The 26,999-nt window shown below is 39.9% G+C and overlaps 1 protein-coding gene across 5 annotated transcripts in view; it reads left to right on the top strand.

The window, feature by feature from the left end:
* Nucleotides 1-26,999, top strand: part of VPS13C (vacuolar protein sorting 13 homolog C) — a 98,497-nt gene that overhangs the window by 51,884 nt on the left and 19,614 nt on the right. For all 5 annotated transcript variants that reach the window (XM_083712326.1, XM_083712325.1, XM_083712324.1 and 2 more), the window contains 26 exons: nucleotides 437-604; nucleotides 1,024-1,328; nucleotides 3,254-3,398; nucleotides 4,047-4,203; nucleotides 4,395-4,519; nucleotides 5,818-5,987; nucleotides 6,461-6,699; nucleotides 8,072-8,301; nucleotides 8,779-8,871; nucleotides 10,533-10,898; nucleotides 11,130-11,219; nucleotides 12,054-12,209; nucleotides 13,036-13,300; nucleotides 13,911-14,071; nucleotides 14,402-14,523; nucleotides 14,639-14,933; nucleotides 15,703-16,092; nucleotides 17,142-17,246; nucleotides 17,897-18,061; nucleotides 21,304-21,432; nucleotides 22,379-22,512; nucleotides 22,645-22,771; nucleotides 23,165-23,400; nucleotides 23,631-23,778; nucleotides 25,546-25,686; nucleotides 26,867-26,948. In XM_083712326.1, the coding sequence (XP_083568452.1) occupies nucleotides 437-604; nucleotides 1,024-1,328; nucleotides 3,254-3,398; nucleotides 4,047-4,203; nucleotides 4,395-4,519; nucleotides 5,818-5,987; nucleotides 6,461-6,699; nucleotides 8,072-8,301; nucleotides 8,779-8,871; nucleotides 10,533-10,898; nucleotides 11,130-11,219; nucleotides 12,054-12,209; nucleotides 13,036-13,300; nucleotides 13,911-14,071; nucleotides 14,402-14,523; nucleotides 14,639-14,933; nucleotides 15,703-16,092; nucleotides 17,142-17,246; nucleotides 17,897-18,061; nucleotides 21,304-21,432; nucleotides 22,379-22,512; nucleotides 22,645-22,771; nucleotides 23,165-23,400; nucleotides 23,631-23,778; nucleotides 25,546-25,686; nucleotides 26,867-26,948 (4,744 nt within the window). The remainder of the gene's footprint in view (nucleotides 1-436; nucleotides 605-1,023; nucleotides 1,329-3,253; nucleotides 3,399-4,046; nucleotides 4,204-4,394; nucleotides 4,520-5,817; nucleotides 5,988-6,460; nucleotides 6,700-8,071; nucleotides 8,302-8,778; nucleotides 8,872-10,532; nucleotides 10,899-11,129; nucleotides 11,220-12,053; nucleotides 12,210-13,035; nucleotides 13,301-13,910; nucleotides 14,072-14,401; nucleotides 14,524-14,638; nucleotides 14,934-15,702; nucleotides 16,093-17,141; nucleotides 17,247-17,896; nucleotides 18,062-21,303; nucleotides 21,433-22,378; nucleotides 22,513-22,644; nucleotides 22,772-23,164; nucleotides 23,401-23,630; nucleotides 23,779-25,545; nucleotides 25,687-26,866; nucleotides 26,949-26,999) is intronic.

The raw sequence follows: 26,999 nt of genomic DNA, 5'->3' as shown, positions 1-26,999 counted from the left end.
CCTCTACTGTATGCTAATTTTAAAAACTGGTGCTTGATTCTTTCTCTGGTTAAACAAATAGTTGTAATATGCCTGTGATTGCTTTCATTCAATAATCCATGTGTGGTGTACATTATGAATAATGTAGTGAACATTATCGTATCTGTTGTGAACACAGTTTGAATGCAGCAAGTGCAGAGAAAAGAGGTACATTAATAAATTTGGCTTAATGAGACAGAGTCCTTATTATACCCACGGATTTAGGGACTTGCTATTTTTCTTTCATAATGTTTGCTTGAAACTCCATTGGGGATAAATGTATGTTTTTTAAAAAATGTAGCTGTTGTGCTAATTGGATGGAAAAAATTCTTGAAAAATAAACACTGAGAAAGGTGTAAAATGTTCTTATAGAAATCTACAAGAACATGATTGTGCTGAATGAATATTATCTTTGCAGACTGTCTCAATAGTGGGAGATGAAGTCTTTCGGTTTGCAATGTCACTTTATCCAGATGCTACAGAAGAAGAAGCCTATACAGATATGTCCAAGGTAGATGGTAAAATGTCACTGAAAGTGGGCTGCATTCAAATCGTTTATCTGCATAAATTCTTCATGTCACTACTGGTAAGAGATGAACTTATTTTTCATTATTGCATTTTAATTTTAAAGTATTTTTTAAAGACACTTCCGAAACGAACTCCCAGGTGTGCAGAATTTGCACCATTCTTTTGTATCCCAGCATGATGGTTGTTCCTAGTCCTGCTTTTTCCATTGGATCATAGTGATGATGATGATGTCATGACTGTGACAAGATCTGGACTTGCTGTTTTGATTCAAGTCACATTAATCCTTGGCCATAAAAAAAAAGAAAATAGGGAACAGGTTATTACTTTCAACAATTTTCACCACAGTTCTGTTTGCAACACCCTATTGGTTGTGCTGTCCACATCCTGAGTTGAAGTGTCTATTCTTATCTTTGTTTATTCGGTTGCTGTTAGCATTATAAACTAGCTATTGTGCTGCATAATTATACCTTTTCACAGAACTTCCTAAATCACTTCCAAACTGCCAAAGATGCCCTGAGTGCTGCCACAGTTCAAGCTGCTGAAATGGCTGCTTTGAGTGTCAAGGATTTTGCTAAAAAGAGCTTCCGACTTTCAATGGACATCAATCTCAAAGCTCCAGTTATAGTAATTCCTCAGTCATCCATCTCTCACAATGTATTGGTAGCAGATCTTGGCTTAATCAGAGTTGAGAATGAATTTAGCCTGGTTCCTGGAGAAGAGTCTTCTAATCCTCCAGTGATTGACAAAATGGATATACAACTAACACATTTAAAGATATCAAGGTATGAATATTCTGCCCCTGCCTCCTATTTAACTCAAGATTAACTCTTGATCATAGGATATCAATTATGTAAATGCCAACAATAGTTTCTCCTGGTGGGCTGTGAGTTGACAATACATCTAATGAGAAAATATTTCCATATGATAAGGTTTTCAAGGATAAAGTCAGTAGGGATCTTGGGCAGTGAGTCAGCTGTTGTGGATGTGTAGAACTGGGGAATGTCACTACTGTGCTTTAAGAGGTAGAGCTTCCTTCATCCCCTTACCTAAAGAAGGTTGCAGCTCAAGGTGACTGAAGAGCAGTGTTTGCTCACTCTGACAAGGGGATGGGTCAGAAGCGAAGATTGCTACATTTAGGGTTTTAAAGATAAAAAGTAACCCTTTAAATTGGGCCTGAAAATAGATTGGAAGCCATCGAAGATGACAAATCACTCGCATAATGTGATTATATTTATCTACCTTAATAATCTGACCATCGTTCTGGACCAATTGTAGTATCCACAGAGTTTTCAAGTACAGCCCCAAGTGTAATGCATTGCAATAATCTAATAATACAGTTACCGGTACTAGAGCATGGATAACATGCCACAAGGCTATCTTTGTCCAGATAGGGTCATAGTTGATAGATCAGTCAAACTGATAAAAGGCATTCTTTACCACCAAGGCCATCTGAGCCATAGTGCTAGATCTAAGAGCACCTCCACACTGCAAGCCTGTCCCTACAGGAGGAGGGCAACCCAACCCAAAGCAGGTTGAGCATCACCCAACTGGTCAGACAAACCACCCTCCAACTTGGAAGTAATTAACTGTGGTGCTTAATTGGACTGTGGTTTTGCTGAAATCTTCCTGGTGTGACTTTAACATTAGAGCTAGAGAGAGAGAAATTTGATTTAAGTGTGTGTGATATTTGATGCAAGTGATACGACTTGTTTCATATACCTGTAGATGCATGGTTTCTCTGTAACGTAAAGCTGGCACAGTTGCACATTAACAGACCTTGAAGAGGAAACAGATGCTCCACTGTGGAGATATATTCCCATCAAGAGTTGGGAACATGTGGCCTTCCAGATACTATTAGACTCCAACTTCCATTAGTCTCTTCTAATGGTCAGGGATGAAGGAGTGCTGTATTCCAGTAGACTCTGGAGCACTACAGGTTCCCCATCCATTGTGGCTTCTGCATTTGAGGTGTTGTTTCAGGGCTGGGGAAATACTGCCTGAGTTAAACTTGGATAATTGCTGCTAGTATATGGTACTACACTTGATGGGGCGAAGGCTTCATTCAGTATAATGGAATCTTCATTTCTAATAATTGTAAAATTGGAAGGGAATCCAACTGTCATCTAGACCAAACCCCTGCAATGCAGGAATCACAACTAAAGAAACCCTGACAGATGGCCAGGTGGTTCTTGTTCTTGACTAGAAACAGTCACAGGACAAGGGCTGCTTTTAGCACACAAGGTGATACAGTGGTGCCTTGCAAGACGAAATTAATCCGTTCCGTGAGGCTCTTCGTATAGCGTTTTTTTCGTCTTGCGAAGCAAGCCCATTGACAGCTTAGCGGATTAGCGCTACAGCTGTCAAGCGGCTTCCAGCGATCAGCTGTTAAGCGGCTTATCAGCGGAACAGCCGATAAGCGGCTTAGCGGCTTAAGAAAAGGGCGAAAAAAGCGAAAAAAACCCGCGGGGGGATGCAAGATTTTTTTCGTCTTGCGAAGCAACCCCATAGGGGAATTCGTTTTGCGAAGCGCCTCCAAAACAGAAAACCCTTTCGTCTAGTGGGTTTTTCGTCTTGCGAGGCGTTCGTCTTGCGGGGCACCACTGTAGTTCATAGAGCTGACCAAATAATCCATGTGTTCTGTTTCAGCAATGGATGGAGAAACTGCAGATATCTTGTGTGCCCTAACGTTTCAACCTTTGTTTTGTAGGACTACAATAGGCAGTGGTTCTCAGCCAGATATTGAAATTTTGCAGCCAGTAAATCTGTTGTTGTCAGTCCAGAGGAATTTAGCAGCAGCTTGGTACCTACAGATCCCAGGGATTACAGTTAAAGGAGACTTGAAGCCCATGCAGGTAAGGCCATGGGAAGTCTTGATAATTCCATGTTCTAGATGGAGATAAACCTTTTGCAAATATTTTGAGATAATAATTATAACTCAGGGCTTAATAGTTATTGACCTAATCGCTTGCTGCTTTTGCCATGACAAGAGTTTACTGAGCCCAATAATTTGTTCTGGTAGCTAGGTTTATCTCTACTTAACAGTGAAGGCTGTTTGACATAATATTGTTTGCTAAACATAGAAGTATTCCTGACTGTTCTTTGACATGTTTTTGCATGGGCAAATATTTACAATATGAAGTAGGTGATAACTGATTCAACCAAACAGAATTTTCATGGTTGCTGGGATTCCAGGATTTTCTACTGGATATTATATTGGTTTTTACTTTCATAACATTGTTCATGTGACTAACATTACGGAGAGCAAGGACTGCTTGCATTTTTTATTATAATAGGCTGTGGGGACACTATGCATAAGGAAAGTCCCCCAGTTCTGTTACCTGAGAGTTGGAGAGTGTAATGCTCAACTTCAAGAAACTACAGTGCGATCCTGAGTCCAAGACAGGTGTTGATTGAAAATGGGAGTTGCAAGGTATTTTTTAAATACAAAGCTTTTTAAAAGTGGCTTTATTGAGGGGAAAAATGGTTTGATTTATTTACAGATCTCTCTCAGCCAAGATGATTTGACCCTGCTCATGAAAATTTTGCTGGAAAATCTTGGAGAAGCTGCTGCGCCTAGCAGGGTTATACAGTCAACATTACCAGAAGCTCAGATGCTGAAACAAAGCAAAAGCCCAACTGATGCTGATCTCCATGAAGGTGATAAGTTGAGCTAAGTTGATTATAGTAATTACGATAAGATACTGTATTTGGTCTTAAGCAAGGTATTTTTGTTTATGGGATCAAAGAAGAGTTGGCAGCTAATTTTTAAATCTTAGCACAGTTGATGTGCATTGATCTCCAAAATGCTGCAGATTCAAGTGTTACTTTTTATCTCTAAAATGTTTCAGGTAGTCTCATCACTTCGGGAGAAGGAGATCTTCATGAAACACAGCCTAAGGAGAGTGTGACCCTTAAGTTTGAATTCAATTTTGAATCGCTTTCCATTGTTCTCTACAATTCTGATGTTGAGCAGGTTTGTTTCACCTCAACATGAAAAATATTTTCCTTTGGAGTAAATATGAATTAAGATAATGTTGGATAAAATCATACCGTTTAAAGAAAAAGAACATTATAAGTTAACATATTGTCTACCATAATTAATGAGCTCAGTGTTAAATACAATCCCATGTTTTGATGCCTCTTACTTCCCTTCCCACAGTGTCCTCCTCCTTCCTCTCTGCCCACTTTCCCTTCCATTTTGTCTCCTCTTTGCTGTCAGTTCTGCTCCTCTCCAGCTCCATTCCCTGCCTAGCTTCACAGATTGTTCTCCTCTCTTCCTCATTGTCTTTTAATTTCACTCATTTGTCCGCCCCTTTCCTCTGCTGCATTTCTGCTTTCAATGACACTTCTTGCTCCAGTCTCCTCCATCCTCATCCAGACTTCCTTTTGTGCCATGTTTCTAGGCACAGGTTCAGACTTTAAATCTCTGTGTCCATGTGGTTCTTTTTTGGCCCTGCTGCTTTTCCTGGGAATACCCACATTTTGCTGCTAAATTGGAGCAAATGGCAATTGAGGTTTCTGCGGATTGCAGTTTGTCCCGATTCAGCTGTAAAAACATGAGTTTTCCCAGGGAAAGCACCACAACAAAGAACAAAACTGCTTGAACACTGAGCTTTAAAGTGAAGATCTATGCCTGGAAAGTGCAGCGCAAAAGGAAGTCTAGACGAGCCCTTGAACTGTTTCTTTACCTCCCCATAACATCATTCTTCACTTTGAGTCCTTCTTCCAGCACTCTCAGCTAAAATCTTCCATAATGGCTTTACAAAGTCTGCCACAGAAACCCTGGTTCTGACCCCTCGTTTTCATCACATCATACCTGGGTGAAGCAGGCATATGTTGTAAGCATGCACAATTTGTTAGCCTTTGGGGGTAGGGGGGAAGTTGGCCTTCTTTTGTGTCCCCCCCCACCATTTTTGTACTTCTGCAAGCCTCTGGGCTCCACCAAGCCTGATGATACTTCTCTTGTGAGCAGGTGGTGGTGTTTTGGCTACACTACTCATCCTGAATATCAGCAGTAGAGGGAATGATATACCCAGCACACTGAATCTAGTTTGCCTATCTCATTTTAGTGCCCTCCATTTGTGGCAAGCTTTGAAATATTAAAATCTTCATATAGATTTTTTTCTCCTTTGCGAACATTTAAATTATTAAAGCATTAATAACAATTGTGTCCTCATGTGCATCTGTCAAGTAGATTGTAAAAGTATGCACTTTCAGTCTTCTAGGTTCTGCATATAATTATTTTACCTTGGTTATTTATATGTATTGTAGAAATCTCAGCTTTCACTTCACGATAAGAGCTTGTGTCTTGGAGAACTCAGACTGCATCTTATGACATCATCAGGACAGATATTTTCAAATGGTGCTATGGATATTAATACTAAGTTGAAAACATGTACATTGGATGATCTCAGAGAAGGGATTCAGAAAGCAACCTCAAGGTTAGACTCTGATGTCATTATTAATATTTCTAGAGCTCCTGTAGTAAGTAACTTGGTCTTGCACATGAAATAAAGTGCAAACTCTGCTTTAGGCTTTATAGCTTATTTAAGAGCCATGATGCAAGGGAAGGGAAGTGGTAGCTGAGTTCTCTCTGGGAATGTTGGTGGGTGTGTGGAGAAAGAAAACTCCCTTTAGTGTTCCTTTTGGCTAATGACTGGGCTAGGTGGCCCTGGGTGAACAAAGAAAGCTGTATTCAAGCTAGGAAAATGCTGAAAACTGACAATTGGCTTCAGTTACAATGCAGTCATGTTATAAGTAGCAGCATCTTTTGTTGCAATTGGATGAAAAATACTATTATTGGTTGAATTCATACCCTGCCCTTTCTCCCAAGGAAGCCTACTAAACTATAAATCCTTTCAGGAAAGCAGTTCTTCAGCTTGTTTTCTGGCTTTATTATTTGTTTATTTTTCAGAATGATAGATAAGAAAGATGGCACAGATGATAGTGTCATGATTGACCTCAACTACAAGCAAGATAAAAACGGGAGTGAAATCATATCTGTCTTGGACAAACTGTATTTGTGTGCCAGTGTGGAGTTTCTATTGACGGTAGCAGATTTCTTTGTTAAATCAATGCCAACAGCGTCGATGGAAGGATCTACCCAGATTCAGTTAAAATATACCACTCATGGCAAACCTAAACCAGATAAAGGTCAGCAAAAGAACTCTCTCAGTTGACATAGTTCCACATCTGAAACAAATAAAACCAAAACAATGAATACTCGTGCAGAGTTGAGCATGCTTAAGCCCACTGATGTCAGTTAAAATTTTAAACAGGGTGTGAATGTGTATTAAGGTAGTAAAAGCTAATCTGAAATATTGGCACTTTTCAACAATGTTTCTGGGCAACTAAACAGTTTGTGTGACAGGGTTCTTTTCAGTGGGCTTTAGTGGAGAGGAATAGCTTTGTCTGGGCAGTCTTCTGCTCCCACAGCTTTTGTATCCTACCCAATATGGAGCGGGTGGTGCTGTGGTCTAAACCGCTGAGACTCTTGGACTTGCTGACTGGAAGGTCGGTGGTTTGCATCCATGCAGCGGGGTGCGCTTCCGTTGCTTTGTCCCGGCTCCTGCCAACCTAGCAGCTTGAAAGCATACCAATGTGAGTAGCTAAATAGATACCACTGCGGCGGGAAGGGAAACGGTGTTTCCATGTGTTCTTGTTTACATCATGGTGTCCTGTTGCCCCAGAAGTGGTTTAGTCCTACTGGCCACATGACCTGGAAAGCAGTCTGTGGACAAACGCCAGCTCCCTTGGCCTGAAGTGAGATGAGCACCACACCCCATAGTCAAGTTTGACTGGACTTAACTGTCCAAGGGTCCTTTACCTTTGCCTTTTATCCACCCATTATATTTAGTTTAAATTTAGAGAAGTATATTCCTATCTTTCTGAAGCAAGCAATCAAGCAAGCAAGCAAGCAAGCAAGCAAGCAAAAAAGAGTTCCTTGTCAACTGTGTCCCTGTTCACCACCAAATGTCATTTGGTCTTAGGTATCTTTTATGAGCACTGCAGTGAACAAACCATTTATTTTGTTTTCCATTGTTTGGAGATAACATTGCTGGCATTTTTTTCCTTTGGGTAGTGAATCAGTGCTTGGTTTAGTTCAACCTAACCAAAATAATCAGACAACTTTTTGAAAAGTAGATGGGTGAATCATGCAAGTATTTCTATTATGCTTTCCTGCATCGGTATACCTATATAAGTGGATCCCCTATCAACAGAAAATGCATATGTCACATACAGCAGAAACACTAGACTTTTCTATTATGAAATCAGAGAAAAATGACTTGTCCGGATGTTTAAATTGTGAAGTAAAATTTGAAACAGTTATTAGTAGCAAGGAGCACAATATTGCCAACAGTACAGTCACATTTATGCATCCTGGATGCAACTACTAGGGCAAATTTTCTGAAGTACGCTATTGTAAAAATTGTATTTCATGGTGGTGCCGTGGAGGTATATTTTTCATTCTGTTGTGGTGACTGGCTGCTAAATCAAGACTGAACTAAATTTTAAACTTTTCTAGATGGATCACCGCAGCCCAACATGACAGTATTGACACGGATCATAGAACCAGAAATTGTGTTCGTGGCCAACTTAACAAAGGCTGATGCTCCTGCCTTAGTAGCTTCATTCCAATGTGATTTCAGTTTGTCAACTAGCCCTCTTGATCAGTGTATGAATGCTCAAGTGCATGACTTGAAAGTGCTGGCCTGCCCTTTCCTCCGAAAGAAAGAAGAGAAGAATATTACAACAGTAAGTTCTGTGCTGTAGTTTATCTTTTATATCTGGAGAGAATAACTCCTTTCACTCACAAGCTGTGTAGCACTTCTGAGACACTGCATTTCTGCAACTGGCTGGTTGTGGAATGAAAAAGGTGGTTCTACACAACTGAATATAGTGCTATATTATCTGGGAATAACCTTCTGGGTGGCTGAGACCTTTACGTATGGTTTTCCTGGCATTTAGTTCCATTCAGTAAACATGCCTGCTCCTTATTGCTCCCTGTTCATCACAGTTGTTCTTATACTAACTTTATTACCCAGTTCCTATTCTCCTTGTGGGAGTATACTTTTTAGTTACTGATTTCCTCTCAGTACTCCCTCCCCCTTATTGCAAAATAGGATACTTCAGCAAAGCATTAATATTTATCTTAATTAGAATGAAATCAAATAACTTTCATGCTGTTCTAAGTTTGAGGGCATTTCTAACAGTATGCTTGTATTCTCTAAGATTGTACAACCTTGCTGTCTGACTATGGAAGCTGTGATGCATACTTCAGAAATGCAGAGTGTGACAGTGATAGTAGAAGAATTTATTGTAAAGGTTAGTAAATGGTATTGTAATGACAATTTCCCCCTGTATTTCCAGAAAGGCCTAGCACTGGTTTAAAATACATGTCACCTTATAGAGTGCTGTTTTGTGGTGACTCTGTAGTGTGCCTTTTTCTGATGCCACCCTTGCACTTTACAACACCCTTCTCTCAGTAATATGGGATGGTCCCTTTATTATTTGTTTTAGATGCCAGCCTTTCCACTGAACTTGGTTACTGAACTTAGACCATATATTTTTCTATTCTGATCCTCTATTTTATCTGTTACTGTAATTATTATTGTTATTATTATTGTATGCTGAGTTCTGGCAGTTCCCTTGCTGCAAGAAGCCAAGTTACAGGGAATCAGGCAGAGGGCCTTCTTGGTAGTGGCACCCGCCCTGTGGAATGCCCTCCCACCAGATGTTAAAGAGAAAAACAACTACCAGACTTTTAGAAGGCATCTGAAGGCAGCCCTGTTTAGGGAAGCTTTTAATGTTTATTTGACTATTGTATTTTCATATTCTGTTAGAAGCCGCCGCCCAGAGCGGCTGGGGAAACCCAGCCAGATGGGCGGGGTATAAAGAATAAATTATTATTATTATCATTTATTATTATATTGCACCATTTAGATTGTTTTTTTATAAAAATTTAAATGGGTTAAAATGCTCTAAAATAAATACATTCACTAAGTGGTTCATCCTCGGGGGGCCCAAATGAAAGAGGGACACCTCACCCAGAGTGAGTCTCTCTCTCCCCTGACTCTACTCCTATGTTTGGAGCAAAGATCTTTCTCATTGTGGGACATGGGCAACAATGCTGAGACCAGCTGCCAGGGGCCCTCGCAGGACAGCATGAGTGTGCATCTTTATAGTCCATTCCTAAATATGTGCTTCTACCTAGACCAGCAGCTTGCCCCACAATTTTCCGCAGGAACAACTGGAAAAATGCATTATTACTAAAATACAATAAGCCTTAATGGGCTATTTAGCCAAGGCATCAGGATGGAAGTACAAAGCACAAAAGTAAAAGAATGCAACAGGGCTTATTCCACCACCTCCTTGGAGTCCCCTCCCACAAGAAAACCAAAAAGACAAAAAGAAGAAAAGCAAAAATGCCAAATGTAGACCAGAACAGCAACACTTTTAAAATTTCAGACTCCTCATCTGGTTAATGCTGCTAAGAGAGCATTGTACAGTGTACACCAAGAGACTCTTTCTCTTGTCAGTCCTTTTCACCACCACCAGAGACTGTGCCTGTGGTGCCTGTTCTTGTTCAGGAAACTAAGCCTGGAATAGAGCAGGATAGGGAAGAAGGGCAGCAGAGTTCAGTGGCTATAAAAGCGAGGACACCCTTTGGACTTCTTAAGGAGCTGGGTCCTCTGCCATGAATGAAGACTAAAGACTGGCAAGAGAGGAGGTGCCTGCAAAGTAAATTGTAAGTTTCCTGCATGGACTAAACTTGAGAAGTGACAAACCCACTGTGTGCCTCACATATTTTGCCAGAGAAGGCCCCTTTAGGGGAAATGGCCAGTGTTCCATTTAAAAGTCCTTTCCTTGCACAAGGTAGATGTTTTACTGAACACACCTGTGGTGCCATAAAACACACATTGTTACATGTTGTGCATATAAAACACTGGAACTTGTTAATTCAGCTTTTTTTTTCCCTTTTAAAGATTTCACCAATAATTCTCAATACTGTAATTACAATCATGGCTGCCATGAAATCAAACCTGAAGGATGAAGGACCTGGTGAGACTGCTTGCAATACGGTGGACCTCTGGGGTATCAAGTCTGTTGACCAGTGTCACTATTGGTTTCTTGGTGTTGACATGGCCACAGAAGCAACCGAAACATTCAGTGCTAACGAGCAGTGTGTGAAGAAGGAGAACCTGGCTGTTGAGGTGAAAGCTGTTCAGATCACTCTGGAGTGTGGTTTGGGGCATTCCACTGTTCCCTTACTGTTAGCAGAATCAACATTTTCAGGATCAGTGAAAAACTGGTCTTCTCTCATGGCGGCCACAGCTGACATGACACTGGAGGTATGTAAATATAAGAAGTGATTGATGCTTTATATTTGAGGCATGGTCTGCCGTTGCTGGGTCTAATGATAATTTGAGTTACATCTGTAAATTATTTTTAGGTACTTGTTCCATGTGCATGTAGAATTTTGTTTCTTAAGTTTTTATTATGCTCAACTTAGGTGTGGTAGATTGAAATGAAGCCTAATGTTAAATAATTTTAGCTCTTATGTTCTCAATATTGTATCCCAGGTTCACTATTACAATGAAACAAATGCAGTTTGGGAACCGCTTATTGAGCGAGTTGATAATGAAAGACGTCAATGGGACTTAAAGTTAGAAGTAAGCAACCTTTTATAAATATAGATATATAAATATAAACACCATTAATTAATGAAAATTCAAACTGTTATTCCTGTCTGGATATCACAATTTTTTTGCCAGCTGAAAAGCGAAGTGTATTTTGCCATGAAGTTTTGGTAACCTTCCTCCAATTAGGGGCCCTCCAGATGTTTTGGACTACAACTCCTATCAGTTAGGTTGGTGGAAGGCTTCATTTAGGGATCCTAGCAGTTGCTTTTCCATAGTCTCATTCTGTCTTTGCTTCAAATTCTAATCAGCCACACAACCCAACAGGCTTTCAGGGCTTCTTACAGCGTAAATTGCAGTAGCACACACCAAAAGATAATTAAAATCTTACATTGCACAAATTATTAAACTATCACATTTCAAGTTAAAAAAATATTTAGTTCAACTTTCTCTGATTATTCAAATGCTCTGTTGAATATATACCCTTCTGTACTCCATGTTAAGATTCTGAAACATGGACTGTTTATAAGCAGCTGTTGAATGAGAAGTTTCTAAAAATTAATTTGAAATTTAATGCCATGATTGCCAAGTCTTCCTGTTCCTTACATGTATGAAGTTAATGTTAATCTTCATTTGCATTCATTAAATTCACCATTTAATCTTCTAAGTTATACATACTTAAAAGCTGTCAATATCTTTGTGGAATACTTGTATTATTGTCTATTTCCATTGACCAAACAAAGATAATTCTTGGTCTAAAGTAAAATTGCAAACCTAAATGTTAGCATAATTTAAAATTGTGCCTCCGCAGTTCAATTTCCAAAGTTTCAAATGGGCAATAATTTAATAATGCTGCATTTATTTTAGATGAAGACTAACCCCTTACAAGATAAAAGTTTGTTGCCAGGAGATGACTTCATAGTTCTACCAGAACCTCAAAGTGTCATCAATATATCTTCAAAGGATACCATGAATGTAACAATATCCAAATGCTGTCTTACTGTCTTTAGCAATCTAGCTAAGGTAATTTCATATGCATTTTGGTGAGGTTATTTGTAATCAAGCCCTTTCAAGTGGTAATTTGATTAACTTAAGGGAGAAGATAATTATTGATTACATATTATGGGGTGGCATTTTCTCTTTCTGTTTCAGTTTAGCTGCTGACTGTTTAAGGGAGCAATGTTTTCTTTTATACTGAACATGCTGCAAATTGATGTCACCTTCCCCCCCCCCCCCCATGACATCAATTTGATTCAGATCCTTGGTTAATCCTGTCAAGGAGAGCTATTTCCCTTTATCAACATAACAGGGAAAACAATATTTTTTTAAGGAGCTCCTGAAAAACATATTTTTTGCCCAGGCCTTTCCTGGATATCATTTGCTCTATTTTACTACTTATAACTTCTTTTGCTATATTTTGCTGTTCATATTTTTAATGATGTGTATAGTTATTTATACTATGCTGCTTTTATGTTTTGTTGTATTTTAAAGTTAAAAGGTCTAGAAAATATTTAAATAAATGAAATAATATAGAATAGTTGGGGAAGAAAAGCATTAAAGGTTACAGGCAGGAACAAATGCTTTGATAGTAGGATGCTGCTTCCTTGATGCTCTGGGTCGCTTCCTGCCTTCATCAAATTCAGTCTACGAGCGCTTGAGCTCCCTTAAAACTTCTCAATCTAGTTCTGTGTTACCATTCCCCCATCTTTTTCAGCTTATTTCTTTCTTATACTTCATTTTCATTCTTCTGCTGTTAATGGTCAACTTTAATCTATGATAGCTTTGAATATTGAGTAGCCCAAGAACATTTATAGTCCATGTATACTTTAAAATGTTTGCTTCATCTTAGGGATTTTCAGAAGGAACTGCCTCTACGTATGACTATTCATTAAAAGACAAGGCTCCCTTTACTGTGAGAAATGCTCTGGGTCTTCCCCTCAAAGTTCATACATGCAGAAATCTCCAGGTTGTTGGATTAGCTACAAAAGAAGATATTCATGATATAGCAGTTGATCAGAACTTGGAATTTGAATACTCTACAGTGGATACCCCACACAGAGGAAAGTTATCTGCAATGTATCGCCTGGAAAGTTCTCTATTCACTTTGAGCATTGGTAAGATGTAAAGAATGCTGCGTGTGTTTAGGAGGGTTAATCTGGGGAGGGAGGGGGACAAGGTAAACAACTCTGGTAGGGAGTAAGTTACTCAAGACTAAGTACATGAACTGTTCACAATTCTAGAAATGCCTGTGCTTAAGTTAGAATCAATTCTGAGTAAGAATAGTTGTAATGAGCAATGTTAGATTGATTTTCAAGTTAAGTGTTTCCCATGCATTCAGAAAAAGCACAAGATGCACACCTCCTTTTACGGACTACTTCAGAAGTATAAGCAATTAGATGTTTCTGCACATAACAGCCATAAAACAAAACAAATTCCCTCTGCTGCTAGAAAAGAAGCAACTCAGGTTCCCCCTCAGTCTTCTGCATTCCTCCTAGAAAACTTTGCTTTCCAAAGGAAGGAGATATTTGACTGTGTTTTCTGATATCATCGTTGTGTGAAGAGATACAATCACAGGAAGAGTAGATTGACACTTGCTGAACCTTTTTAAACTGAATATTTCATGTAACTTGTAAGTCTTCGGGACTGAGATATTACTTCTTGTATATATTTAAATAAAAGGGGTAGGTTTTTTATTTAGTTGTCGCTTTGTTGTTTTAAAAACAGGACCTGAAGGATACACAGAGGTGGCAAATATTCCCATAGCAAAACCAGGAAGAAGACTTCACAATGTAAGAAATCCTCAGAGTGATCACTCGGATTCTGTTGTAGTGCAGATAGATGCAGCAGAAGGAAATAAAGTTATTACCATACGCTCTCCGCTTCAGGTAAATGATCATGTTGTATGTTAAAAGCATGATTATTGTGTTCTAAAATGCTTGTGTTAAATTACTGTGGTTGATTTGAAGGCTGCTTTAGATTTGGGTGGGTGGGCAGAGAAGATGCCCCAAAGAAATATAAATGGCAGATCGCTGCATTTAATTGCAAGGCTAAACTTCGGTCAAAGTTTGGGTAGAGTATTGTCAAATAGTATCTTAGCTTCTAGGAGGGGTACATCAACATTGTTTGCTGGCTCCTTTATTGTTTACACTGCTATCAAATGCTGCTTACCACTTTTTTTATACATACTGGTAAAATATGCTGTGTTTTAATTTCAGATTAAGAACCACTTCTCTGTCCCATTTACAATTTACAAATTTGTTAAGAATGTTAAACTGTTGGAGCCTATAGGTGTGTCTAAGCCTGAAGAGGAATTCCATGTTCCATTAGATTCATATAGGTATTTTTTTCATTTGCTTCTGATTTCTTAAGCAGTTTTACTTTTTTAATAAAGAACCCCAAAATTTAACAAGGACTTGATTTCTCCCTCCTTCCCTTGTTGTGCTTGAGCTTAGGTGTCAGCTATTTGTTCAGCCAGCTGGGATCTTAGATGGTCAGTATAATCCTTCCACAACCTACATATCCTGGAGAGAAGAGCTTCATAGGAGCAACGAAGTCAAGTGTATGCTACAGTGTCCATCAACTGAAGTCAATTTTCTGCCTCTAATAGTGAATACTGCTGCTGTGCCTGATGAGTTAAACTTCATTGCATCCCATGGGGAGAACTGGGATCCAGCGTACATTATTCATCTCTATCCAACACTCACTTTGCGGAATCTTCTGCCCTACTCTTTACGATATCTGCTTGAGGTATAGCATTTCAGGACTGGATATAACATAACTTGAAAATGCCAGGGATGATTTGATCCTTCATAGAGTTGCTTCCTTCTTCTGTAACATATTTTAAGTTTGGTATGCCTTGAAAATCCTTGCTCATAAATCTTAATTCCAATTGCCTGTTGTAATTTTAAAACCACTTTTCATTAAGTGTGTCTTTGTCTGTGAGATGAACAGCCTTATGATTTTTGCATATGGTTGGATTATTGCAGTTCTGAAGACTTGGAGGTATAACTGGCTCATTTTTTTAAAAAAATCCCAATTTTGCTACTGCTTCTTCTTGCAGGACCTGGGTGGGTGAACAGAAGGAGGAAGAAGGTTACTGCACGGCTTGCAACTATGTCATAGACCAGTGTTTGCCCACCTGCTGCCCTCCAGATGTATTGGACTACAACTTCTGCTAGTGCCAGCCATCACAGCTGTGCCAGTAGAAGCAGATGAGAATTGTCCAAAACAGCTGGAGGGCACCAGATTGGGGAAGGTTGTCATAGACTCCTGGGGTCTTACGCTGAGATGATTAGAATACTGTGTGTTTATTGCAATATTCCTAAAGCTGCTTCTTTTTTACATCATTTTCAGTTGTGTTAAAAATGGGTTGTGGCTTAAGATGTCCTTGTGCCAGTTTTCTGATCGACATTGCTTATATTTCTTTCTTTATAATAAGAAAGATGTGCAGATGTCCTTGAGTGTTGATACTCTATTTTCCAAAAAATATTCTATAATTTTTGCTGGTTACTTTTAGGGAACAGCAGAGGCCCATGAACTGCCAGAAGGGAGCACTGCTGATGTTCTTCATTCGAGAATCAGTGGTGAAATCATGGAACTAGTCCTGATAAAATATCAAGGTAAAAACTGGAACGGACACTTTCGACTCAGTGACTCGCTGCCAGAGTTCTTTCCTGTGTGCTTCACATCAAATTCTGCAGACACGACAACAGTTGATATATACATTCACATTAGGAAAGTTGGCAGCCGGATGGTTCTGTCTGTGTACAGTCCTTACTGGATCATCAATAAAACCTCCCGTGTTCTACAGTACCGTGCTGAAGATGTGCATGTAAAACACCCAGCGGATTTTAGGGACATTATCTTGTTCTCCTTCAAGAAAAGGAACATTTTCAGTAAAAATAAGGTATGATGCCAAGTTCACATATACTGCCCTTTAAGGGGTAGGCTTCTTAACTAGGGTGCTGGCTTTCCTGGCTATTGCAAGAGTTGCTGCTACAAGGGGAAATGGAGCCAAGAGGGTGAAGAGGGGTGCTTAGCAAGAGCTGGTAAATTCTATTACCCACAGCAGCTGGTTGCAGGTTGCTATCATGGCGGGAGCCGGGGTGAGTGCCCAGGAGAAATGGGCTCCAGCAGCACACCCTGAAAGTAGCCCTCAGTATCAGCAGTGCCAAGGAAAGTGAGACTGTTGAGGAGCTGCATATGCTCCTGGAGTAGATGCAGAGCCCAGCATTAGATGGCAGCAGTGAGGAGGCGGCATCTGAGGTCCTGCCATGGGGCCATTGCCTACTGTTGGGCGATGACCCCTGGGACAGCTTCACCCAGGTGGTGAGGGACTGCAACCCAGACACGCTCTGCGGCCTGATTTGGAGGAATTATGGGCTGGGCACGTGAAAGTGACTGGGCTTAAAGGGGGCATTTGGAGGAATGAGGGGAGGGAGGAAGGTTAATGTAGGACAGGCAAGAGTGATGATCTGTGTGGTACCCAATCTGGGACTGCTGGAAGGGAGTGGGAATGAGGGGACTTCTTCAAGGGATGGAGTGGGGGCAAGAGAATTGGTAAAGGGACACATATATGAAGGAAGTGGGTAGCCCCCTATGCATTAGAGGGGGAGAGAGAGTGCTGCTTGAATTGGAAGGGTAGCGAGGATTAAAAGGGGTTATTTGAAGGGAGAAGGTGAAAGTTGTCTCTGTGTGAGACCTGTATGAGGCAAGGTCCTGAGTAATCTAGAAGGGGGACAGGATATATACATGTTACAGCTGAGAGGGAGGACTGGGGCAAGTGGGGACAAGGAAGCCAGAAATGAAAGGTTTCCCAAGTGAGTTGTCTCTACACATGTTTTCCTGTGATCCCTGGAATAGCCATTAAATCATCACAAAGCCTGTGAAGCAGATGAGTGTCCTCTGATTTTGGCATCTAATAAGCTGTTTTTTTTCTCTTTCCTCCTGATGTAGATCCAGTTAAGCATCTCCACTAGCACGTGGTCTAATAGTTTCTCTCTGGATACAGTAGGAAGTTACGGATGTGTAAAGTGCCCAGCTAACCTTATGGATTTTCTGGTAATATCTGGGTTCTGTACTTATACTAATTACTGTTCATGCCAGATGCATAGAACAAAATCTATCTTGAATTTCAATAATAATTTAGGGTGCACTAGGCCATCTTTCTGATACTTCTCTTGCTCTCCTTGGTGTCCTCTGTGCCGTTTGATATATGGAACATAGCACAGACTATGATGCCTGTCCAAAAGCAGAGAGTGATGTTACATCTTTGAAAGGAAGTTGACAGGGATTAAAAGACCACCCAAACCAAGCCTTTATAGACCATGTGGCAGTAGAAGGCCACGGCAATAGTGAACTTTCCTATTCTAGGCTGGTTATGTGCTAGGAAATGCAGGCAAAAGCCATCACATTCTGATCTTTATAATTTCAGTTTACACATCCACAGTTTCTATGTGTGTGTGCTGTAAGTGAGCTAGAGAGATATTCCTTGCAGTTAAACTCTTGAGTCCTTGAGAACCATCATCAGATTGTTCTCAAACCCAAATGAGCAACTCGATGGCTTCTTCACTTTTTAGATAAGTAATCTACACTTGTTCCTTCAGGTTTCTCATTTAAACCTGAAGAGCTGAGCAGTCAGGGAAGGGAAAAAGTTTTTTAAACACTGTATGGTGCTTATATTAGTATTTTTAATAATATCATTTTTGCAGGTTGGCGTTAGCATTAAAATGAGCAGTTTCAATCTCACTCGGATAGTTACTTTGACTCCATTCTACACCATAGCGAATAAAACATCTTTCGAGTTGGAAGTGGGAGAAGTGGGAGCTGATGGTTCACTTCCTACTAATAAATGGAGTTATTTCTCATCTTCAGAGGTAATTTTTAAAGCAATGTTTCTCACTTTCACATCACTGAAAATTTCTGAAGCACATTTTGTTTTCATTTGATCTGAATTCTAGAGCCTCTAGACCTAAAAGGAGTCTTGCTGGGACCATAAGAAAATGGCAACAGATAAATGAGCAATAGATCCTACCTACCGGGATTTCACTCTTCTGTTCAGGAATAATAATTTTAACTCTTTTATATAATAAGGTGAACAATTCCTGTCAGTGACAATCTTAATACTGTGCTGTAACATGGAACTATCATGATCTATTTATGTTGCAAACAGTGTTCAAAACTCCCGTTGCATTTTGTGACATGGAATTTCATTAGCATGGGCTGTTTCTGATCTCTGGGTGCAGTACTGTGTCTAAGATATCAGATTAAAACTGCAGAGTAGAAGGAAAGGAGGACCTTTTTCTCCTTCCACACTTACAGCTACTCTGAAGACCGGAGAAGAGACTTAAGAATATTAGGGGGGTAATAGAGGCACATTTGAAAAACATTGGAGAAACAACGGTTGTGAATTACAGTGGTGCCTCGCAAGACGAAATTAATCCGTTCCGCGATTCTCTTCATCTAGCGGTTTTTTTGTCTTGCGAAGCAAGCCCATTGACAGCTTAGCGGATTAACGCTATTAGCGGTCTAGCGGCTTTTAGCGATCAGCTGAGAAGCAGCTTATCAGCGGAACAGCTGATAAGCGGCTTAGCGCTTAGGGAAAGGGCGGAAAAAAGCGGGGGGAAACGCGGGAACTCGCAAGATTTTTTCGTCTTGCGAAGCAACCCCATAGAGAAATTCGTTTAGCGAAGCGCCTCCAAAACGGAAAACCCTTTCGTCTAGCGGGTTTTCCGTCTTGCGAGGCGTTCGTCTTGCGGGGCACCACTGTAATTGGTCTAAATAAGAGATTGTGATATTTAACTATGATGAAGATGAAAAAGGGAAATTTTTGAAGGAAAAAACATATAAAATTAAGAAATGTAATAAAGTATTTGGGAATAAATGCAACAAGAACTTTAGAAAAATTAGAACAAGAGAATGTTAACAAATTACAGAGGGAAATTAAGGAAAAGCTGGAGGAATATAAGAAAATTAAGCTTTTATGATTTGGAAGAATAGCAATAATTAAAATGAAGTTTTTGTTTAGAATTTATTTTTATTTAGAATCTTACCAGTTAAGATATCAGAGACAGATAAAGGGTTGGTAAAGTATGTTTAATAAATTTTGTAATGGAGATAAGAAACCTAGAATTAAGAAAAGATGGTGGTGTAAACCCCAGAAAACAGGTGGATTGGGCCTCTCCAACATATATTATATAGCAAATCAGTTAAGATGTATCGTAGACGGGATAGCAGAACAAGGAGAGTTAGAATGGTTAGAGAGGTGGTACACAGGAAATGAGGGAGAGTTTGTGAATATATTTTTTAGTAAACCAAATAGGCAATGGTGGCAGAATATTGAAAATCCTTTATTAAGAATCATCATTGAGATAAGGGCAAAATATAAAGAAAATTGATAACCAGTAAATTCTCCACTAACTCCAGTGGTGATGATAGAAGACTTCTCAGTAAATTTCAAAAAGGAAAATTAAAAAAGAAAAAAAAATGAAAGAGAAGACAATATTTAAAATAAAGGATTGTGTGGAGAAAATGAGAAGCAAATAACAAATAAGAGAAGCTCTAACAGGAAGCAAAATAACTTGGTTTAACCGTATACAACTGGAGCAATGGACAAAGAAGTGGTTTTTTATAATAGTTTTTATTAGTAAGAAGTGGTTAAGGGAAAACAAGAAATGCAAAGAATGTACAAAATTCAAAAAAATGATTATAAAAAGGAGAGATAAAGAAGAAAATATAGTTATAAAAGGGGAAACCAGTGAAATTTATAAAATATTAGTAGAAATGGAGGATCAACAAGATCAATTAAAAGAGGTGCAGGAAAAAGGAGACAACAGGGCAGATAAACAGTCAAAGCTGGGGAGAAATACGGGAGAAACACTTTGAAAATCTTGTTTATAAGGATAAAATATATTATAAGTTAGTATGGTATTTAACACCAGTTAGATTAAATCAAATAAGGAATATTCGGTGTTATGTTGGAGGAGATGCCAGGAACCTGGGACTTATGTTCACATGTGGTGGGGCTGTAAATATGTACAATTTTTTGGCAAAGGGTGTTTAAGGAGATAATAGAAATCACTGGGTTAAAGGTGACCGAAAGGTTGCATTCTTCTCAATTTATGATGGGGTGGAAGGTTTGCAGGCTATGAAGGACTTGCTCACAAATTTATTGATAGCTACACAAATTATTATAGTTAGGAAGTGGAAGGGGCAAGGTGAATATAAAATGGAAGAATGATATAAAGAGGTGTGGGATTTTGAGCAGATATGGAAGGTATTTGTGGAATTTCTACTGTTAGAATGGAAAGGAATCAAACCATTGCAAGAGGTTGGATGATGATGATATAATAATAATAATAATAATAATAATAATAATAATAATGATGATAATTTTTTAAAAAATTGTACCCCTCCCACTCTGGGCGGCTTCCAACAAAGATTAAAAATACATTAAAATGTCACACATTAAAAGCTTCCCTAAACAGGGCTGCCTTCAGATGTCTTCTAAATGTCAAGTACCGTAGTTGTTTATCTCTGACATCTGATGGGAGAGCATTCCACAGGGCGGGCGCCACTACCTGGCTTCTCGCCTTGAGGGAACCACCAGAAGGCCTTCGACGCTGGACCTCAGTGTCTGGGCAGAACAATGGGGGTGGACACGCTCCTTCAGGTATATTGGGCCGAGGCCGTTAAAATGGACAGTTGCAATGGAAGGGTCTTGGGGGTGGGGTGCACATATTTTTTATTATTTATTTATTTATTTATTTATTTATTTATTATTACTTTGTTAAAATAGAAACAAAAATAAAAGGAAGAATATTAGGGGGTGGGCAGGGGAAGGAGTAGACCATGTGAAAAATAAACATAATATTTTAGCTGCAGTTCATTCATTTTGAGCTTTGTATTTTTGTTATTTAAAAAGAGTGCCTAGACATTCCATTGTTGTGCCCATAACCTGGGTATAAGGTGCCGTTTAGCTTTCATATCTCAGTTTCTAACACTGGTTGCAAATCTCAACAGTAATGGTTCCTTTAAAATGGTGTACTTCTGTTTTAGATGTCTTTTGCTGGACATATTGCCAATTTTAAGCAGAAACTCTTTTTATTTTGCCCACTAGTGTCTTCCATTCTGGCCAGAAAATTTGTCTGGAAAACTGTGCATCAGAGTGATTGGCTGTGACCGTGTGACCAAACCATTCTTTTTCAGCAGACAGGACAATGGGACTCTGTTGAGTCTAGAAGAACTGGTGAGAATATGGCATTTTTTATTCCCTGTTGTGCCTACTTTAAAACATGGTCATGAACAATATTTGCTTTTAAAAAGACATATAAACCAGACTTGCATATAAATGCACAAAAGCTACTAGCTTGAAGCTATTTTTACTAGTCTGCTGGGGATCAGGGTTGGAGTGACAGGAGGCACAGCAGCCCACTGCATTTCTATGCCTGGCCACTCGCCTGCATAAAATTCCTTATCACATGGCTACCACGTGAAGGTTTTAAAATGCAAGGCTGATCTAAATGCTTAAAGATTGCAAAAGTAGTAGATCCTCCCACCTGGTGCTATCTAAATGTTTACAAGAACAGAAATGTTTATACAAGCGACTTAAAATTGGTACCTTGGTGGGCTTTCCTGCATAACTTGTTTGAAGCTATAATGCTATTACTGAGAAGACCTCACTCTTCATAGCCACACAGTTTAATTTCCTGAAGCTACAAGATCCATGTTCAGGGCCTGGTCTGTAAATCTCAGGTTCCTTTGGATAAAGCAGCCATGATGTTATGGTTAGCTAGTAAAAAGGGAGGTTAAAGTTTATAGCCATTGGTGTTGCGTGGTTTCTGGTTATTCCCAGGAGCAGGAATAATATTGGTTGCTGGATCAAATGTGGTAAATTGGATGCATTTGAAGTGTAGCTTCCAGCTTGGAGTACTGGCAAGAAGCTGCTAGCACCTTTGAGAAAGGAAGAGACAGAACTCTCACACTCCATTCATTTTGAGTTACCTCATCAGGACTCTCGTGTGAGCCCCATTGTAAGAGCCAGAGTTGTCTTGTCGACCACCAGCTGTTTGTTGCTACTGTGAACTGCTTGCTAGAAGTATAAACTCTAAAAGGTATGGTGAAGCTTGAATTAGGCTATGTGGATATCAAGCCATAGCTTTTAGTACCGTATCCATATATTTTATTTTCAACAGAGCTCAGGGATCCTGGTAGACGTGAACGTGTCTGATCATTCTACAGTTATTAACTTCTCAGATTATCATGAGGGAGCGGCACCTGCTTTGATCATAAATCATACTCCATGGGCTTCTCTTAAATACAAGCAGAGGTATGTGAAAGAGCTTTCTTCCATCTTTTGAGAGAGGTGCTTTGCTATAGGATGTATAATATTTTTAATCTGAATTCAGTTGCACTTTTGTTCATCCATAACTAACCTTGTGTTTCTATTTTTTCCATGCAGTGGTTTACAGGAAGAGATGGAACTGAAGCCAAGGGGAATGAGGCTGTTTGCCTGGGCAGATCCCACTGGAATAAGAAAATTAACGTGGATGTATGCACAAAACTCCGGAGAACATGATCTTCTTAAGGTATTTGGTGTCGGAAAAAAAATCGGTCAAGCTTGAACTCCATGGGAAACCATTTCTATAGCAATCTATAATGCCCCTCAACTCAAATCTGTTTCTGCCCTTCTATGCATCGTTGGTACCTTTCAATATATTTCGACAATTCTGTTTCTTCTTTAACTTTGAAATTTTAAAGTCAATGTAATTACGTAGACAACCCCAGCTTGTAGAAGGCTTGCATTTCACATACCATTCATAACACAACACAGCAGTGTTCATTTTGTTTGCATTGCTTGCACTTGCTACAAGCTAATACAAAGTAATTTTGCTTTAAAAATGACAAAAGTGTGCCCAGTGTTACATTAGTAGGTTCATTTTGTGTTACACAGCCTCTTCTTTTCCTTCCTGCCAACCCAGGATGAGTGTGGTCAGTTTCCTTACAACTCCAATACCCAGATCCATTGGGTCTCTTTTTTGGATGGACGCCAAAGGGTGCTGCTTTTCACAGATGATGTTGCCTTGGTTTCTAAAGCCCGGCAAGCAGAGGAGATGGAGCAGCCGGATCAAGAAATAAATGTTGCTCTTCACAGTGTTGGGCTTTCACTAGTCAACAACGAAAACAAACAGGAAATTTCTTACATAGGAATCACCAGGTACTGTTCATAAATAATAGTTGGCTGCCTGTTAATTCACAGAAGTCCTGTTTTGAAAATCAGAGCAAAATCGGTTCTCATTTTCCTAAAACAAATATTTGTCTAAGCACTGCTCCTTCAACCATGTAAAGCTTAAGAAATTTGGATTAGTTAAAATGCAGTGCTGTGGATTGTTTTTACTTTTTAAAAAATAAAGGTTTAACTTAATCACCAATGTATTTATTTTACAGTTCAGGCATTGTCTGGGAATTAAAACCAAAGCAGAGGTGGAAGCCATTTAACCAAAAGCAAATACGCCTCTTGGAACAGGCATATCAGAAACATATTTCTGTGCGAGGTGTGGCTTCTGATTGGATTAAAATAGACAACAATTTTGAGGTATGCTGCGGTATCACGTACATGTTGCATTTATGCTACTGAGCACAATAAGACATTTTGCAAAAGTCTTCTGTTCATAAATGTTAGCTGCCTTATATGGGTGGAGAATATTGAGGCTTTGAACAACTCAACAAAAAGCTGATCTTTGAATCCCTGTCAGATAATTTTGAGAATGCAGACTGCCATCATTGCGCCTTACTTTCTTGTATATAGACCTAGGAAGCCATAATGCTTAAGAACTATCCTGCATGTGTATGCAGAGAAACACAAGGTATCTGAGCACGGCAAAATAGAGGAGATACAGTCAGGGGAGTAGGAAGGGGGGTGCGGGGGGAGCAGTACGCCCCGGGTGCCATCCCGGGGGGGGGGGGGGAGACAAAATCCTCCCTGGGTGGATCGCGCCGCTGCGCCGCAATCCGCCCCCACCTGGAAGATCACGCTGCGATTGGCCCCTGCAGGCGGATCACGCTGCCATGCCGTGATTGGCCCTGCCAGGAGGATCGCACCACCATGCTGTGATCGGCCCCCGCTGGGAGGATCGCACCGCTGCACCGCGATTGGGACACCCCCCATGCCAAGGATTGCGTCAATAACCCTGCCACTCTGGGTGCTGTAACGGCTTCCTCCACCACTGGATACAGTATGGACAAGCAAGCAAAGGCAGATGTAACACTGTTCAGCATAGCGTAGCCAAGTGACTCTAGTTATGAGAAAAGCATGAGACAAACAGACTTAATGGGCAAAACAAGGCGCGTCTCCTTGAGAGCCTCCTGTTGAGGTAGAAAGGCAGCTGCCACTGTCCTCTCAGTGTTACCCAGCTGCTTGGTAGCTGAACCAGTGTCTTGCTCCATCCACTGTCACTTTCCCATTTGGTGAGTCAAGTGTGTAAGAAAAGTTTCTTGCCATATCTTTTTTTAATCACCCAGAAGGCATTCCAGAAACTTCTAATGGAAAATCTGCAGTGTCTTCTGGGAGCTGCTGCCCTCCATGCTCCTCTGCCACCCAGGTCTTCCCTCATGTCGGCTCGGGTTAAGTAGATCATGAAGCTGGGAAAGATTGCAGGGGAGATCCAGGGATATTTCCTCTGTCACCTCAGTGGTCTGCACTCCTCAGGCAGCCCCTAATGGCTGCTGCCCACTCTTGCTGTTCTTGCCTGAATAGGTTTGCCAGGAGCAACTTAGAGGAGTTGGAGTTTGGTGCTCAGCCAAGTCTGGAAGTCTTCCATGCTTCCACTTGACTAGCATCCGTAGGCAAAAATGGCAGCAACTGACAACAGTTTTTAGTTGTCCAGCTACATGATATTTCTTTGCTTGAGCTGGGTTTACTGCCGAAGAGAGGAGATAGAGAGGGGTGAGATTAATAGCAGCTGCTGCCAAGGCAGGCTATTAAGTTTGAACGTGTAAGCCCCAGGCCTGGGTGAAAGCTGCACAGTTGGGCTTGGGGAGGGGAATGAGAAACAACTTAGGAACTAGCATGTTTGCTACTAACCTGCTGATGACAGTTTTGAAAGCTGCCAAGCACCTTGAACGTGACAACAGTCCTTGCCTATCCCAAACAATTTGGTGGTCTGTAAGGTCACTGAAATAATGTTCTGCCCTTCCCTGCTTAAGGGTATGGAAGCACTCTGCTGTTCAAAGGGGCTCTTACTGGGCCAAACCCATCCCAAAAAGGCATCTAGGATCCTAGACGAAATACCTCTCCATCCCAACAGCGTGAAATTGAGGGGTTGTAAAGAACAGAGGTTAAATATATATGCGTGTTTTTCAGGTTAACTTCAACAAGATGCCAATGGAAATGCGCCTTCCAATCAAATGTAGCATAAAGCGAGATTTCTTATCTGGCATACAGATTGAATTCAAACAGTCACCTCACCAACAAAGCTTACGGGCCCAGTTATACTGGCTTCAGGTACAAATCTTTGATTTATTTTATTTTATTTTTTTAGAAAACCTGTTATGAGGGATAGCAGTATCTCTGGTCAAGGAAACTGGAATCTTAAAGATGGTAGTCATGGACTGTATAACGGTTCTCTGGAACCACATTTGTTCTTGGAAAGACTGTGGGTCACTAAATGATTTGTCATTTAGTTAGTTATTCATGAGAATTTTAAAACTATACTTCGTTTAAGCACAAAACATTCTGTACATTTTGTAAAAATTAAGAGCCAAAACCCTATAAAAATAATCTTATTTCTTAATTATTTTTTTATTTAGCAAAGATAAGATTTTGTAGATGCTGACTTTGCTTTATTTTGTGTGGCTAAGCTAAAGGAGCTTGAAAGTGAAATCCTGTGCTCACTTACCTGGGAGTAAGCCCCATTGAACTTAATGGGGCACATTTCTGAGTAGACATTGTATGATTACCGGTAGATTGCATTTTATGTTGATTTGACTTACATGATTGCAGCGTCATGTGGATCGTCAGAAAATAAATAAATGCAGAGTGGGGAGAAAAAATGGTGTGGGAGAGCAGGAAAGAATGACAGACAATCACATCAGCCATTGGAAGAGTATTAGAGTGTGTTTGGAGAGTAGGAGTGTGGAGAGAGTGGAGGAGGTTGCAGAGAGGTTTTTTTTTAAAAAAGCTATGTTTCTAAAAGCTTGAAAAAATAAGAAAAAACAATATACCTAAGTCAGCTTCAAATATCAAGCATTTTTAATATAAAAACTAAAAGTAAATTAAGAAAAAGAAAAGACTTTCTATTTTCTATTTGTTTTAAAAAATTATGCCAAATTTTATTCCGCAAAAACACACAACTTTTCTACTTTCCACAAACCAAACTTTTTTCTGTCTACAAACTCAGATAGTTTTCCTTCTTGTGCAAAAATCCGTAAGGGATTTCCAAGAGGTTGGAAAGAGATCAGAGAAGGCCAGAGAGAGTTGTGGAGGAGGTTGGAAGGATTTGCTGATTTTTGTGCGTTTCTTTACAGTTTTCTAGGGGATGCTCTGGCTTTACATGATTTTGCTTAGATGTGCAGTAGCCAGGAATATAACCCCCACATCTGTCTGTACTCTGCTAAAATAATAGCCTTGATTAATGCTTATCATGTATTGGCTTCTTATATATTGGTTTGTTACTCCCTTGAAGGTCGATAACCAGTTGCCTGGTTCAATGTTCCCTGTTGTATTCCATCCTGTAGCTCCTCCAAAATCCATCGCATTGGATTCAGGTAATAATATTTTTAACATTCTAGATGCAGCAAGAATCAGCCACTTACTAA

The sequence above is a fragment of the Podarcis gaigeae genome, assembly GCF_964106915.1.
Source record: "Podarcis gaigeae genome assembly, chromosome: 14".
NCBI classification, from domain to species: Eukaryota; Metazoa; Chordata; class Lepidosauria; order Squamata; family Lacertidae; genus Podarcis; species Podarcis gaigeae.
This window is presented reverse-complemented; position numbering and strand designations above follow the sequence as displayed.